The sequence below is a fragment of the Geotrypetes seraphini genome, chromosome 9 (genome assembly GCF_902459505.1).
Source record: "Geotrypetes seraphini chromosome 9, aGeoSer1.1, whole genome shotgun sequence".
NCBI classification, from domain to species: domain Eukaryota; kingdom Metazoa; phylum Chordata; class Amphibia; order Gymnophiona; family Dermophiidae; genus Geotrypetes; species Geotrypetes seraphini.
Genome location: NC_047092.1, coordinates 17194183 through 17211662, shown reverse-complemented (window position 1 = coordinate 17211662; position 17480 = coordinate 17194183). Strand labels below are relative to the sequence as shown.

The 17480-nt window shown below is 41.6% G+C and overlaps 1 protein-coding gene across 1 annotated transcript in view; it reads right to left on the bottom strand.

Moving 5' to 3' along the window:
• SND1 (staphylococcal nuclease and tudor domain containing 1) overlaps nucleotides 1-17480 on the bottom strand; it is a 1352488-nt gene that overhangs the window by 1233940 nt on the left and 101068 nt on the right. Inside the window, exon 10 of the mRNA XM_033959404.1 lies at nucleotides 13628-13741. Coding sequence (XP_033815295.1) covers nucleotides 13628-13741 — 114 coding nt within the window. The remainder of the gene's footprint in view (nucleotides 1-13627; nucleotides 13742-17480) is intronic.

Here is a 17480-nt window from a genome sequence, read left to right as displayed (position 1 = left end):
AGAAATAATGACCAAACTCAGGAGCTTCATTTTCTGCCGAAACCAAATCTGCAACCAAATTGCTCACTCAGTTCTGGCAAAAAAAAAAAAAAAAAACCAATAAATGAACCCCCCCCAACCAACCAAAAATCTCCTTCCTGAGCTGACTTCCCCTCTCAGGAGTAGCACCCTCCCCCTTCCACCTGTTGGTCTTTCCTAGGCCTCCCTTAGGAAGGCCTGGTGGTCAAATGACATCTTGAGGGGCAGGAACAAACCACACTCATTTCTGTCCCATGCTGTTACTCCATCGCAATGGCTGCCAAGGTATCCTGCAGTACTACTACTACTATTATTTCTATAGCACTACCATATGTACGCAGCAGTTGGAGGGCAGTGGAGGAGAAGGGTACAGCTAAGAGCGGCGTGAGAGAGAGAAAGAGAAAGAGAGAGAAAGAGAAAGAGAAAGAGAAAGAGAAAGAGAGATAGAAACATAGAAATAGACGGCAGATAAGGGCCAAGGCCCATCTAGTCTGCCCACCCCAATGACCCTCCCCTACCTTTCTCTGTGAATAGATCCCATGTGTCTATCCCATTTGGACTTAATATCAGGCACGCTGCTGGCCTCAATAACCTGAAGTGGAAGACTATTCTAGCGATCAACCACCCTTTCAGTGAAAAAGAATTTCCTGGTGTCCCCGTGCAGTTTCCCACCCCTGATTTTCCATGGATGCCCCCTTGTTGCCACTGGACCCTTGAAAAAGAAGATATCTTCTTCCACCTCGATGCGGCCCGTGAGATACTTGAATGAGAGATAAAGAGAGAGAGAGAGAGAGAAAGCGATGAACACACTTGTAGGTCAGCAATAGGAGTTTGAACTGTACGCTAAGGCGGATTGGGAGCCAGTGAAGTAATTTAAGGAGAGGGGCGACATGAATGTAGCGAGATTGGTAGAAGATGAGTCATGCAGCAGAGTTTGCACAGATTGCAGGGGGAGAGGCGGCATGGCAGGAGACCAGTTAGAAGTAGATTGCAGTAATCTAAGCGTGAGGTTACAAGAGTGTGGACAAGGGTCCATGTAGTGTGCTCAGAGGAAGGGGCAAATTTTGGTGATGTTGTAGAGATAGATAAGACAGACCTTAGCAGTTTGTTGGATGAGCGAAGAAAATGAGAGGTCAGAATCAAAGACGACTCTGAGGTTGTGAGAAGAGGAGACTGGAACGATGACAGTATTTACCGAGAGCAGAGGGTTTAGGAGGAAAGAGGAACAGCTCAGTCTTGGACATCCAGGCAGCAATATCAGCCAAACAGGCAGAGATTTTCTTGGTGAAATTTTGGGTGTAGAGGTAGATCTGAAGTCCCATCAGCATATAGGTGATACTGGAAGCCATGGGAGGAGATCGGGGCATCAAGGGAAGAGGTGTAAAGAAAGAAGAGAAAAGGTCCTAAACGAGAACCCTGGGGTACAGCAACCACTAGCGAGGTAGCAGCAGAAAAGGACCCACCAACACATACATTCAAGGAGAAGTAAGAGGCAAACCAGGAGAGGAGAGATCTGCAGAATCCAAGTGAGGACAGCATATCAAGGAGTAAGCTGTGATTAACAGTATCAAAGGTAGAAGACAGGTCAAGAAGGATGAGGATAGAGTACCCTTGCAAGACTACTATGGGAGATCCTGGCAGCCATTTTGCAAATAGAAGCAGCAGAGACTACGATTTATGCTTTGGGAGGGTCGCTCTTCCTCATTGTCATCCCTGACAATTCACATGCTTTCACATCAAGTCTCATTTAGAATCTGCACCTAATCTAAGAAATTTGATGCTTCCTTTCTTCAGGATGATGATCTTATTTGCCTGTGCAGAGCCAGCCAGCTTCTTATCCCTATTTCAGCTCCACAAACTCTGAAGATGTTTCCTGACCTTTGGGCACCTCCTTTCCCATTCATAGCAAAATCTGTATGCCAACTTTTAGAGCTCTTAATGGCCATTAGCCCTTGTCGCTTTTGCTAAGTTGTAACCACTTTCATATCATCCCAGGGCCTTGTGTTCTGCTGCTACTTAATAGATCCTACAGTTATATCAGCAAGCCTGAAAATAATCCATTATATTCTGCTTTTTCAATTACAGGACACAATCTTGAGTTCTGTGCCATCATTCTTTAGACTGGAGGTTTTCAATCCAATTCTTGGGACATTCCCAGCCACTCAGGCTTACATTAACCATAATCAAAACTCATGAGAAAAAAATGTACATGCACTAACTTCATTGCATGCCAAACCATGGTAGGTATACTGAAAACCTGACTAGCAAGGTGTATCCCTAGGACTGGGTTCCAAACCACTGCCTTAGACCAATAGGTATTTATTCAGAGTTTATGAAGCAGCTAGAGCTCAAATTTAACAGGTTTTGTTTTGGTTTTTTTTTTGACAAACTGGAGGCAGTGTAATCCTTGTAAAATTGTTTTATACAACCCTGGAGCAACTAAGTTTAGCTTCTTTTGTTTTATTCTTTTGTATCTGCGCACATCCATAATCTACCAAGACACTGTGGGATTCTGTAGAACAAATTCTAGAAAATAAAATTAAACTGCCTTGCTGGTGGTGAACAGATTCCAGGGCAAATGTCAGATATCAATTACTGTTTGAGGAAAGTGTGGCACAGTGGTGGTTAAAGGTACAGCCTCAGCACCCCCAAGATTGTGGATTCAAACCCATGCTGCTCCTTATGACCCTGGACAAGTCACTTAACCCCACCATTGCTCCAGGTACATTAGATTGTGAGCCCACCAGAACAGACAGGAAAAATGTTTTGAGTACCTGAATAAATTCATGTAAACCGTTCTGAACTCCACTGGGATAATGGTATAGAAAATTGAATACCACCCAATGAAAAAAGAAGTGAACAGACCACATCGGTAACCGGATTCTCTCTAAAAATCTGAGAGTGAGTTTTGTTTACATATCCGCTCAGCAGGAAGGAAGGAACACGACCATGCACCGCCCTTCCCCTGTGCAGCACTTTCCACTTCTGGGCTGATTCAGTCCTCCCTGGAAGCCAAGATCTGGCTAGTCTACTCAAAAAGTTCATCTTACCTGATCTCAACCACAGGTTAAAAAAAGGTTGGCATAAAACCCAGTGAAAGGAACAGATCTGGATTTAGCCCTGCCTGTTGAGTGGTAGCACTCAACGCAAAATTACATTCAAAGATCTTACAATCTGGTGCATTTGTGATATAGGAGGTAGGGATGTATGCTCTGAATGCATGGGTCCGATTCCCCTTGTGGGTGTTTGGCGTTACTGTATTTTTGGGATCATGCCAAGTACTTTTTTAATTATTATTATTTTAAACAATTTTACAAGTTACACCACTTGATAATGAAATACAATGCAAAAGAAAATGATAAATTATTTTTAGAAGAAAAAAAAAAAATGCACTTCCTCATACCACTATAATACCTGTGGAGGAGGACCACAAAGAAAGGTAATGGGACAACCATTAATAGGTTAATATAAATAAAGGAAAAAAGCAAAGACGGAAATCTTGGGCTACACTTTTCTTTTTAAACAGTGTCAGTAGTTTTCTTCTTGAGATCCAAGAAAGATCTCAGGTGTTCAGACTGAAAGACGACATATCTCAGGCCCAAATATTTGATTACACATTTGCACAGATATGCCAAGAGGTAACTGGCACCCAATTTCTTTGCTTCCTCTCTCATTATCAAAAATTGCTTTCTTCTCTCCTGAGTGGATTTAGTTACATCAGGATACAGCCATAACCTCTGACCACTAAAAGGAGAATTAGGATTTTTGAAGTATATCCTCATAACAGAGTTCAAGTCCTGTTCAAAGACAAAGTTAACTACAAGGGTAGCCTGTTTTTGGCTTTGAGAAAGGGATTCCTCCAGGATTTCTGTAATATTATGAAGATCTTTGTCTGGCTGTACAAGCATAAGGTCTGAATCATTTGGCTTATCCTCTGTATCCTTCTTATTAATAATAGCCATTATAAGCTTTATTTATAGGAGGCATGGCTTGAGATGGATAATTTAAATTTTCCAGCAAGTATTTTTTAAAGACTTCTATAGATGATCAGCCTAAGATTTTAGGGCAATTATGAACCCTAAGATTTAAACGTCTGTTATAATTTTCAATTGTTTCCATTTTCCTTTGAATAAATTTTTCAAAGGGTTAGTCTCACTTTGAATTTTCCCAGTACAGTCCTTATGAACTTTAGCAATATTGAAAGAGAAGGCATCCACTTTGGAAATCAGTACCTCCAGGTCCTGGGCTGTCTTCTCCACTTTCGTATCAAGTCTTCCTATGGCTTCAGAAGTGTCCCCAAGATGATTTCCGTGTCCAGCGCTGGTCTCCCAGGCTTCCCAGTAGATTTCTCCAACATTTTCCTCGGAGGAGACACTACATCCAGACCGTCCTCTGGAGTCTCCTCTTCCACTCTCCCAATGCTCCTGAGCTGGACAACAAGGAGCACTCAGTATCAAGGGATATAAGAAGATATCCCTTTCCTCTAGGTTGAACGCTCCCACACTCAAACCCAATGCAGAACTAAGCTCCCGATCTTCAGTCTGAGAAATGGCAGTGATTGACATTCTTTCCAGAAGCTGGCTCTCACAACCCCCTTCCTCTTAAGAGTGCGGCATCACAAATGTGAAATAGAAATAAGTAACAGTAAAGAATTTTCAGAGGTAAGCCACTACAAAAAAAAAAAAGCTGGAGAATGCAGACGCCGTTAAGCTCCCATCAGCCATCTTAGATCCGCCCATCTTCCCGTGCTGAGTACTTCTGACCTGGATTGGCTACTGTTGGAAACAGGAGTCTGTGCTTGATGAGTCTGTCCCAGCGTGGCAACGCTTATATTCTTATGAGTTTTGTATCTGAGCACTGGAGGGCAATTTAGTTATGGGACAGTTAAGGGAAGTTAATGTGCCGAATGTTCTAGTTTTTGTAAACCGCTGAATACTTGTTACAAGCGGTATAAATAAATACAATAATCATTAGGCTCCTCATACACAGCAAAAGGAAGAAAAAGTACGGCAGTTAAAAAAATAACTTTGAACAGCCAAGATGAAGAAAAGGTGCAACAGTTCAGCAGCGGTTTTGTTAGCTACACACAAAAAAAGGATGTGCAAAATTTTCCTTCATGTAAACTTGGCTGGATTTTCAAAAAGAAAGAATGCATACATCCACTCTGGAAAATTATCCCAGAGAATTACATGTACATACTGGTATGCTCAAATATTCAGAGTTAATTTGCACACACATTAGGATGTGTGGGACAGGTGGGGGAGTGGGGTTGAGTAGGATGGTTTGGGTGTGGTGCGAGTGGGGATTTGGATGCATGAGAGATGGTTGGTTTGGTTGAATGCTTGGGGGGGATTGGTCTACAAGGGATTGGGGGATGGATTGGTCTCATATACCCAAAAAGGAGGACTGCACTGGGACTGTGGATCAGACTGGCACTGTTTCTTCATTAGTGATACATGACTTTCATGGTGAGCGTTAGCTCTCCCACTGTTTCTGTAGACCTGTTTTATTTTATACCTGGTTGTACTAGTTACTGGTTGTACAGTCATTGTTGCAATTTTCAATAAAATTATATTAAAAAAATTAACAGAAATATGCATGGAAATGCAAATGCCTTCCCAGGAATGCCTCCACAAGGTCCAGCTATACTTACACACATACAAGTTGTACACAAGTTTATCAACATATCGGGTAGGAGCTTTCATTGAAAGAAAAAAATTTGTGGTAAAACAGTGTTTCACTCATGGATAAATGTTTATATTTTAGCTTTCCCATATTTGTACTAGTCCATGTACTCTGTTCTTTCCATTAGTCATGTTCGGATTGACATTTTAATTTGTGCCTTGAATAGTGAATCTGCCAAGCAGAAGCAGTGCCTCACCTACCAGAAAGGTTAATCATCGCTTGATGTGCATAATACACAGAGATCAAAACTGGCGCACTGCACCCTCCACCACCTAGCACACAAATCTGAGAATTACCTCTTGCGGCAGCTTTACCTTTCCTCCCAAGATCTGGTGTCTGGAATGACTTTAATCATTCCACATCGGTCCAAGTACATTCAAATACGTTTGGGTCCCATCTTTTCAGGAATAAGCAATATTCTCTGCATGGTACATAAATTTTTTTTCCAAAATTATATGCGTTCTATTATCTGAAAGGGTTGCACTGTACACGCTGAACAAATTAAGTTTTGTTTTTGCTTGGGGGCGGGGTGTGGAGGCAATGTTTGAAATTTAAAGATAGAAAAAATTCCAAGAACTAGAAGCCCTCATAGCACTGCAGCGCTGACAGCATTGGTCAGATGGCACAGCCAGTACTAGACTAACAAAATGGCTTTGCATGACAGCGCCACTGTGAACAGATTTGAGCTTTCTCCAGCAGTGCTAGGTAACAAGAGGAAAAACCATCTTCCTCTGTGAATCATGAACTAATGAATCATAGGTGAAAAAACAAGCAAAAAACAAGTTTATACTTCTTGCAATGAATGGGTTTTCTTCTGCCTCTGCAGTGTCTACAGCAGGAAAGCCTGACACCCTGTGCTCAAGCACAAGAACTGCACCGGTTATCCGGCTCCGTCACAATTTGTATATATTACGTTCCTCGATAGAGAAATGGAGACATTAAAAACCAAACAGCTCATGCACTCAACATTCATTTCTTTCTGTGAGTGCATGAGAGATGAAGGCAAGAAGATGAAAGGACAATTTTTTTAGTACTGTGAATTCTTAGTTTGTGTCCGTTTTCATCTACTTTATAAGAAGCCTCGGGACCAATTTGCATCCTTTTAGGATAAAGCCGACAGCAGAACAGCAATCTCTGGTTGCAGCCTCGCCACCACCCACATTAATACGATATCCTCCCCCACACTTACAACGGAAAATGATCAGCAAACACAAAGAATGGCAATGCTTCTCATTAATGTTGCAAATCAGAGCACGGTCACCATTCAGTGCTTGCTGCTTCTCTGGAGCATTAAGATGTGCTCTTAAAATTGTAGAATAATGTTTCACTGAGTCCAATGCTACAATCTGACCAGGAAACCAACATACCTACCGGTAAGGGGATAAGGAAGGACTCCAAAATTAACTTCTTGGTATAAGCCTGCTGTATTTAGGAACAAGAAGTCATATGGTCTACCAAATGATAATGCAATTCTAAGTTTGCCCCCAGTGCGCCTACAGGTTTATAGTGCTACTTATCCTGGGGCAACTGGAAGCAATATAAACAACTAGGTTTAATTTAACCTGAATCAAGGGGGCCAGTAGTAGAGAATGACACTGGGGAAAAAAATTTGTCTCTGTCCCAATCCCATCCCTGCAAACCATCTGATCCCATCCGCACAAGCCTCAAATAGTTTTATACTGAACTTATTTTATTAAAGTATAAAAAGAAACAATATTCTGTACAATTGTCATTTTATAAATCACAAATACATATCAAGGATCAATAAAAACCTTGTCTCCCCTGTCCTACCCCTCACAAATATTCCCTCCACTATTGAAAAAACTGGACTCAAATACAGAATGCTACATAGAAAAATCAAGCTAACAGAATTCTTCAGTCACACATGGCAGGAATAGGGTTAGGGGAGAGTAACTAGGGCAACTGCCCCCTAGTCAGAGAAAGCCCTAAGCCAGCTGTAAGCTAAAGAAGCACAGCCTGGGCTTTGCAGTCCCCAGTTATGTCTAACACCAGCTCTAGCAGGATACATTTCAAATATGATATATTCTAATCACAAAATAGAAAATATTTTTCCTACCTTTTGTCATCTCGTCATTTTATTCTTCACATCACATTGGTCTCAGGCTCTGGTTTCTATTTCCGTCTGTCTACTCTCAACTCACTTGCCAGGGTCTCCTGACCATTTGACATGTCTTCTTTCTCCATGCTCACCATCCATCTTCCATCTGTGTATGTTGTTCCCCCATGTTTAGCAAGCATCTCCCTTCTCTGTCTCCTAAATATCCCTTTCTAGTAGTTCTCCTGTGCCCATCTCCCTGCCTTCATCATCTCACCATTCTATGATCCCTTCCTCCTGTGTATAATATCACTTCTATATCCCTATGCCCCCATACAGCATCTTCCTTCTGCGTTCTTATTCTCCCCCATGTCTAGCCTTCTTCTCTCTGTCCATATACCCTCCCATGTCTAGCATTACCCCTCTGTGTCCATATACCACCCCATGCATATGCAGCATTCCATTTTTTGTCCTTGTTCCTATGCTCCCATCCATGCCCATCATCTCCCATCTTTTTGTATATCTCCCTTTGTCCAGCTTCCCCTCTTACTCCCTTACACTAATGGTGTGTCTCACTCTCTTTCTCCCTCCCTCCTCTATGTTCAATATTTCACTCACTCTTCCTTCATCCCCTTGGTTTAGCTTCTCTCTTTCACTTCTTTCTCTCTCTTCCTCCCTGCAGATCCTGCAACTCTCTCCCTTTCCCCTAGCCCCCTTCCCATAGGTCCAACACCTCTATCCTTTCCCTTCAGCGCCAAGGTGTGGGTCTGGCACCTCTTCCTTCCCTCTAGGTCCACTCCACCCACCACATGGGCCCAGCATCTGTTTCCCTTCCCCCCCAATCCCCAGACCAGATCTAGCAACTGTCTTCCTTCCCTTCAGCTCCAGCAGCCCAAGCAACTCCCTCCCCTCTTCACGAGTGCAGCAGCAGCCCCCCCCCCCCCCTCATGAGTTCAAGGCGGTGAATGCCTTGTTCTCATACCAGCGGCAACCAGTCTTCTCCCCTCCACCCCGTTCCTGCAGGTTAGCCACAGGTAACATTCACCGTGTCATTCTCTAGCCAGTAATCAATCTATAAATGGCCAAATATATACTCCCTTCACTAGGAATGATGTGAAGAAAAGAAACAAAACATTCCTCTCCCATGTAGATCTCAATCTCTCCTACATCTACTGTCCCCATTAGTACAGTCGCTCTCCTGGCACTGCCCTCTACATGCCCTCTATACTACCAATTAATCATGTAGGATTAGTGAGAACAGCAGCAAATTCTACCGGCTTGAAGAGTCAAACGGTGGTGGCAGTGGTGCTGCAAAATGAGATTCATTAGCAATAACTCTAGCTCCATTAAAATCCTAAGTCCATAGGATAGCAAACCACAAGCACGCTGGGAAAATGCCAACTCAAAAGGATAATGCCAGCATTAAACCCCTCAATGGGACCTGCTAACACACCTTAAAGCTAAGTGGAGTGGTTTTTCTTCTTATTGCCATTGAGAACAAATCTAGCATTCAAAGAGCACGTTGCTTTATTTACTATTATTTTGCATTAAAGTCATACACAGTGATGGGACGGTGGGTTCGGCTATAGGAGCCAAGGCTCTTGGTCTGATTACACAATTCTGAGTGTATGTGAAAATTGTATTACCTCACTTCTTAATACCTATATTTAAGATCCATTTTTGACTTTCATATATTGAGAAGTTTTGGTTCCTGTTACACTTTTGTTATCGATTTTGACTTCTCTATTTTGTATATTTTGAGAGCATTCACCTCACTATCAATTATCTCTGATAAAGCCAACAGATAAACATCTTTGAAATGCACTGTAATAAAGCAAGCTCTGAAGGCATGTCATCTCTGAACATATGAATACCTCAAAAACAAATGTTTGACGTGCTAAGGCTTCTTGGGCATTAGAAATGACAATTCTGGTAACAAGGTCTCATCAAAAAAAGAGGTAAAGCTCATGTAACAATACTTTTGAGATTTAGATAAACGGATCACTTAAGTCTTCCCTATCTCCATATCGTTCTTCCTCATTACCTTCTCAACTTTTTTTTATTTTATAAATTTTAACCCTCTTTTTCCTCCTGTGCCATGTCTTCACAATTCAAATTTTCATGTGTGTGTCTTTTCCCTTGTTTTTAATTATCCTTGTTTGTTTTTTAAAAAATTGTTTTTATGGTGTAAACCGCTTTGGTACTTAAGCAGTATATCAAACCATAATAAACTTGAAACATGATGGCAGATGAAGATCACAATACCTCATCTGCCCATTTTCTGCCTTCTACACATCAAAGAAATGGAACTCAAATTATGCAAAAGCAATTGCTGTAATTTTTTTAGACAATATATTAAATACAACAGTATGTGCAGAGACCATTTTAAAATTTTACAACAGAGTGGGAGATCTCATTCTAAGTACTTCTGAGAACAAATACCCTAATTTGTCTCTTGCATGCACACTCGTATATGGCTCATGAAGATTCTGAATTCAACATGGACCTTGTCACTAACACTGAAGCACAAGACCAAAATCTTGTGTTGCAAGTGAAAATTATGCGGCCAATTAATTTTAAGAACCAAGGAACAAACATAAAAGGAATACCTCGGACAAGAATAGTAGGAGCTGAGCCCAATGACAGACAGACTTGGATGATCTATCCTGTAAACAGTGAGATAAAGAAGAGTAGCCAAATACAGCATGGGGGGAATGGAGACCGATACCGGAGAGACGTGCATTGTCCGTATCCTGTATATGGCAATTCAGTACATGATGGGCTAGGGAGGACATTGATGGGAACCTCCAGTAACTTGAAACATGACCACGTTGCTGGGCAGACTTTACTGTATGTATCCGCAAACGTCGAGATGGCTGGATGGGCTGGAGTTAAGTTCCAACTACTGGAAACATGACGACGTTGCTGGGCAGATTTTACGGTTTATGGCCCAGAAATATCCAAGAAAAAAAAGGCAATATAATCATGAGTTTGCACGTATAACGCATGTAACTAATGGGCAGGCTGGATGGACCATTCAGGTCTTTATCTGCTGTCATTTACGATGTACTTTAATATTGTAAGTTTTCCTATTCTTTCACCGCTGTCATCTGAAATCTACTTTTAGAATTTATCATGAGCCACTCAGATGGCCTTTGCCGATGAGCAGGATAATGAAAGATGAATAAACTTGACTATAATCTTTGTGCTTGGTGTTTTCTCTGCAGCCACTTTTCCACACTGGTCCTACTGCTTCTCCTATATAAGGCTTTTGCCCTCATCCTCCCTTCACTCTCCCACTCTCCTTTTTCAACACACCGCAGCTCCCATTTCCAGTCTCTTGCAGATTCTCCATGCTAACCTTGTCTTCTCACCTTCTGAGCCTGAAAGCACCTCTCTTTCCAACAGTCTTTCTTCTGGCACCACATAGGTGACAGAATGAAACCGGGATTTGGGGTACCATGCGAGACAACGTCTTACAAGAACAGTCCAGGACTTCAGGTAATGTGAGATTTATAAAGAGCCACTTGGTGCAAGGAAAATCCTTTGCCAGCTCATTTCTGCCTGTAGACCTGACCTAGCCTTACACCTCTGCCTTGCAGCTAAACTCTACGCACAGGGAAATTCCACTAGTGCATTTGTTGCCGCAGCTGCTGCCTTCCTCAGGGGACCTGTTTAATTACATGATTATGCATGTGCTTATTAATTATGCACAAAATTCTGCAGGTGCATAATTACTTAATTCCACAGGGTTTCCCTACTGCTAATACTACCAACCATAGTAAAACTTTGGATTGCAAGTAACTTGGTTTGCAAGTGTTTTGCAAGACAAGCAAAACATTTTATTAAATTTTAACTTGATATACAAGCAATGTCTTGCAATACAAGTACATACAGTATACACACATCACAACTGAACTGATGGTTCTTCTCTCTCTGACACGGCAAGAGTGTAGTGACTGTTCTAAACAAGCAAAGTCTTGAAATACAAGTACATACAGTATACATTATCACAACTGAGCTGATGGTTCTTCTCTCTCCGACGCTGCAGGATTGTAGTGACTGTTCTAAATGAGCGAGGTCTTGCAATACAAATACGTATAATATTTTGTATTAAAGTTTTTGGGTTGTGGAACAAATCGTCTGAGTTTCCATTATTTCCTATGGGGCAATTTACTTTGATATACGAGTGATTTGGATTACAAGCATGCTTCTGCAACGAATTATGCTCGCAAACCAAGGTTTTACTGTACTTGATCAGTGGCTTTTCTCTTATTTCCCCACAAAGTACTTTTTTTAAAGAATTTTAACACACTTAATCTGCTTTTCTTTTGATTTCAAAGCGTCTCCCTTTTCTCAAATTCAGTTACTGCTTTTGCCTCCATCATCTTTGACAGCAGACAATTCCATTTATCAGCCAGCCTTTCAGTGAAAAGTTTCCATGCTTCTTAGTCCTCCCCCAATTTTGAACATCTAAACATGACAACTTGTTTTCCTAGAACTTCCTACCCGCTAGAAAAGTTTGCATCCTCCATACTGAAGAATCCATCTTATCATTATCCACTCCACCAGCATATGCACATTTAGATCATCAAGTCATTTCCTAGGGCTTCCAGTACAGAAATTGCAGTATTCTGGCATCGATGTAGCTAAGAGTGACAGTGAAAAAGCATATCCTTTCCTACAAACTAGTCTTGTTTCGCCCAACTGCAGGATAGATTTGCAATTCTGTTTTGTTTGGGGGGGGGGGGGTTTATGTAAAAAGGGAAAATAAAAACTACAAGCATGCTATAGGGCAAAAAGAGGACTGACCACCTTATAGCATGTGCTTATGAGGAGGCTCTTGTAATTGTTCTGTTATTTATGGATGTTTGTAATGATTAATGTGTGTGTACTTTTGCGACCAAGGCAAGCAGTCTACTAGATCCAATATGCAGGAGGAAAAGCACACCTTAGATTAGAACAATAAAAGTCTTTATTTGTACATACAAAATCCTGGGGATTGAAAGCTGAGAGGAGAGGAAACGCTGCTTGCCAGTTGAAGTTTGTGGTTTCCACATCTACTGGTCTCATTGCCCCTGAAGTAGCCTGTCTATGGCAAAATATGGTCATGTCTGGCATCAGTTTTTAATCCCTGGGACTTTACATATTAACAGAGAAACATAGAAATAGGATGGCAGATAAAGGCCAAGTGGCCCATTCAATCTGCCCATCTGCAACAACCACTATCTCCTCCTCTCCCTATTGGCTAAGGCTCTTTACACCCGCATTGTGAGGTCATAGAACTTTATGATTATAGAAATAGTCTGCCCATCTGCAACATCCACTATCTCCTCCTCCTCTCCCTATTGGCCAAGGCTCTTTACACTTGCATTGTGAGGTCATAGAGCTTTATGGTTATAGAAACATGATGGCAGATAAAGGCCAAATGGCCCATCCAATCTGCCCATCTGAAACATCCACTATCTCATCCTCTCCTTATTGGCTAAGGCTCTTTACACCCGCATTGTGAGGTCATAGAACTTTATGATTATAGAAATAGTCTGCCCATCTGCAACATCCACTATCTCCTCCTCCTCTCCCTATTGGCCAAGGCTCTTTACACTTGCATTGTGAGGTCATAGAGCTTTATGGTTATAGAAACATGATGGCAGATAAAGGCCAAATGGCCCATCCAATCTGCCCATCTATCTATGGTCTACTACTACTACTTCCTACATCACCATAAAACATTTTTCCTTCTCTACATCCAATCCAGGTCATGCCACCTTCCAAAGAGTATGATCAGATTTGAAGTGTAGCTTCATCTGAGGGCACTTGGGTTTAAGGCACACAACAAATGAGACAGTAAAGAATCTGGAGCCTTACCTGAGCACTTTCTCCCTCCAGCCTGGGTGGTCTGATACTGGACAGGTGAATAGTTTTGTACTCGCCAGAGTTCAGCTTCACAACCGTAGCATCTGCATTCAACACCTGCATCACCTGCACGCAAGTAAAATGACAATGAGACAACTTTACAGCTTTCACACTGGCTACCACATGGCCTTAAGCAACTTCAGTGCCGGGATCTTATTTTTAAGAGACTACGGAGTGTCTTTTCAAAATTCTGCACCTTCTGATGTTAAGAGTACAAGTGATGGACACAGACGCTCACAAAGCGATGGCCAATCATTCTATTTGAAGCCACATCTAAAATCTTAAATAGTCCCTCTGCGCTGCTAGGAGCGGCGAAGCCCAAAACAGCGTCACATTTCTTAAAATGGAACAAGATCCAATCAGTTCTTGCAGCTTACAGATATTTCTCGCACAAAGATATTTTTCACACACTCTACACCAGTGGTCTCAAACTCAACCCCTTTGCAGGGCCATATTTTGGATTTGTAGGTACTTGGAGGGCCTCAGAAAAAATAGTTAATGTCTTATTAAATAAATTACAATTTTGCATGAGGTGAAAATCTTTATAGTTTATAAATCTTTCCTTTTGGCTCTTAATAATAATATTGCAATTTATAGCTAAAGAGACATGATCAAGAAACTTATTTTACTTTTGTAATTATGATAAATATACTGAGGGCCTCAAAATAGTACCTGGCAGGCCGCATGTGGCCCCCAGGTTGCGGGTTTGAGACCACTGCTCTATACATACGACAGTCACAGCAGTGAAGTGCTAAAACCAGAAACTAACCCATGGGTGTATTGGAACTAGAGGTAAGGACATAACCTGGTCCCCCATCCCCACGTCTTTATTCCCATTCCCCATAATATTGCTATTGTCCCCTTACCATCCCCATCCATCCTCACACCTAAACCGCATGAGTGATTTTGCAAATTTCAAGAAAAATAATTCGAACACTACAGGGCTCATTTTCAAAACAGAAACACATTCCCCAAAAGTGGCATATGGACATTTTTCTTGCCAAAACCAACTTTCTAGATGTTTTGATAGGCTTTTTGTCTGCAGTGCTTCTAAATCTCAAGGAGGCACGTTATGGGCGGGATTTGGGCGGCCTTAGCACTTGGGTATTTTGCAGAGATAATCGAACTTTTTCCAAAACATCCAGGGCACAATTTGGATGTTTGGAGCTAGACCTGTTTTAAAAATAAATAAGGGTTAAAAAGGTCCCTAAACTAACCAGATGACCACTGGAGGGATGAAAGTATGGGCCCCTCCCCTTCACTCCCCCAGTGGTCACTATCCCCCTACTACCCCACCCCCTAAAGATCTGAATGAAAACAGTACGTATATGTCTCAATGACAACTGCAAATTGCATGGCCAGTCGCAGTAAAACCGCAAACAGGTGTCTAGAGTAGGCTGGTGGGCAGTGCAATGGGCTGCAGAGAAGGGGCCTCAGGCCCATCTCCCACCCTAACTAGTACATTTGAGGGAAAAAGTGGAAGGCCACCGTAACCTGCCAAAAACGTACTGTACCTACAGTCATAAGGGCTATGGGGGTGGTAGACAGGCGAGTCAAGTAGGTTTTAGGGAAGGGGTCGGGAACTCCGGTCCTCGAGAGCCATATTCCAGTCGGGGTTTCAGGATTTCCCCAATGAATATGCATGAGATCTATTTGCATGCACTGCTTTCAATGCATATTCATTGGGGAAATCCTGAAAACCCGACAGGAATACGGCTCTCGAGGACCGGAGTTCCCTACCCCTGTTTTAGGGGTATTTTGGAGGGTACACAGCATACAATATAAGGGGGCTCTGGTGAGATGTGAAGATCACAGCAGTGCCCCCCCACTTCTCTACTGGCATATCTGTGTGGCCAGTCTAGTATAGATGGCTACATCCAAATGGCTTGGTTTTGAATGTTTTCTATTTAAACATTTTTGTATTTGGCAATGACCAGAAAAGCTAGATACATTAAGGGCCAAAACGTCTTGATAGGTTTTTGCTTGTTTGGGGGGTTTTTTTGTTTTTTTTTTTTTTGGGGGGTGAGGAACAGATGTCTTGCTATTTCGAAAATGGATAGTTTCTCCACCCAATTTCTGGATATATTTCTCAAAACATCCAAGTCAGACTTAAATACCCTATCAAGAAAGTCCCTCCACATTAAGAAAAAAAAACCCCAAAAACAAATAAGCAAACAGTTAATTGAGCTGTTTTCTTAAAGTCCAATGTTCTCATTATTCCACCGAGTTGACAACAGAGGACATAATCTGGTCCTCATCTTGTCAGTATGGATCCATTTCTACTGCATCCATGGCACAAAGGGATATTTTATCATCAATTCTGTAGATTTCCCACGGTCTCCATACCTCTAACTGGAACTGCAGAAAAGCTAAACCTTTAAATTAAATCAACGCACTATTTTTGAAATCTTCATCAAGGTGCCACAATATTCAATCTACAAATATAGCCAAAATATACACTATGGGGGCCACTTTGGCTCCTTCAGTGGCCACCCTACATGTAAACAAGTTTGAGGAGAAGGAGATTTATCCTTCCAATTTCTTTAAAAACGTTTTGGTTTGGAAAAGGTTTTTGGACGACATTTTCTTTCTCTGGAAGGGCACAGAACAGGAACTGCTAGAGTTTCTTACATGGATTAACACTAGGGATATTCATCTTCAGTTTACTCCTACTTACAACAAAGAAAATGCTCAGCTGACTACAAAACTTTTTAGGAAATCTACAGCCCGAAATTCATTGTTGCACTTTTCGAGTTACCACCCCTACCATCTCAAATTCAACCTTCCAGTTAGTCAGTTCCTTAGAGTTAGAAGAGTCTCTTCAGACATTAGAGAATTTAAAAAAGCGGCTAATGACTTACAGGAAAGGTTCAAAGTTAGAGGTTATCCAACGAAATCTATTCGCCGTGCATATTTACGAGCCAAATATGCTAATAGAGAATTATTACTAACAGAAAAAAGTCACGCTGAAGTAGAAGATAGACTAATTTGTGTGCTTCCGTATTCTGAAGCAGCTAAGGCTCTGATACATCAGATAAAACGATACTGGCAAATACTACAACTTCACAGTGTTTTTGCAGAGTTTCCAATGTTTGCATTTAGAAAAGGCAAATCAATAGGTCAGATTTTAATTCAACAAAAATTAGGTTTTAGATATGAAACTACAGTGGGCAATCATAGTAAATGTGGGAGCTGTCAATGGTGCAAAAGCACCATAGAGGGCAGTACTTGGACAGACCCTCAAACTAAGAAAACCATTACGGCATTTACAGACACAACTTGCCGGACGGAAAATGTAGTTTACATTTTGATTTGCCCTTGTAATCTTGTTTATGTTGGACGTACGTCTCGTCCCATCCATGTGCGATTAAATGAGCATAAATCAAGGATAAAAACAAAAACGTTGCAAGCTCCGATAGTTGAACACTGCTTAAATCATCAACATGATTCTAGCCAGCTAAAATGGAGGGTAATTGATCACTATAAGGAAAAAGAGGGGGAGGGGGTGGTTAACGTGGTAGAAAGACTCAACTATAAAGAACAACGTTGGATTTACATATTAAACACAGTTACCCCTTATGGGTTGAACACAGAGCTTGAATGGTTGTCTCTAATCTGATTTAGTTTGATCTAATAAGAAGAACAAAAGAGTGGGAGGAGTTAGAAAAAGGATAAGGAATAAGTTACAGTAGTGTGAGCCCCGATACGTCAGATGACACGTCATTACGTGTCTTCAGGCTGATTGGAGCTCCGATGATATTTAAACTAAAGAACGCTGTCGGCCCTGCTGTAAAGTATTGACTGT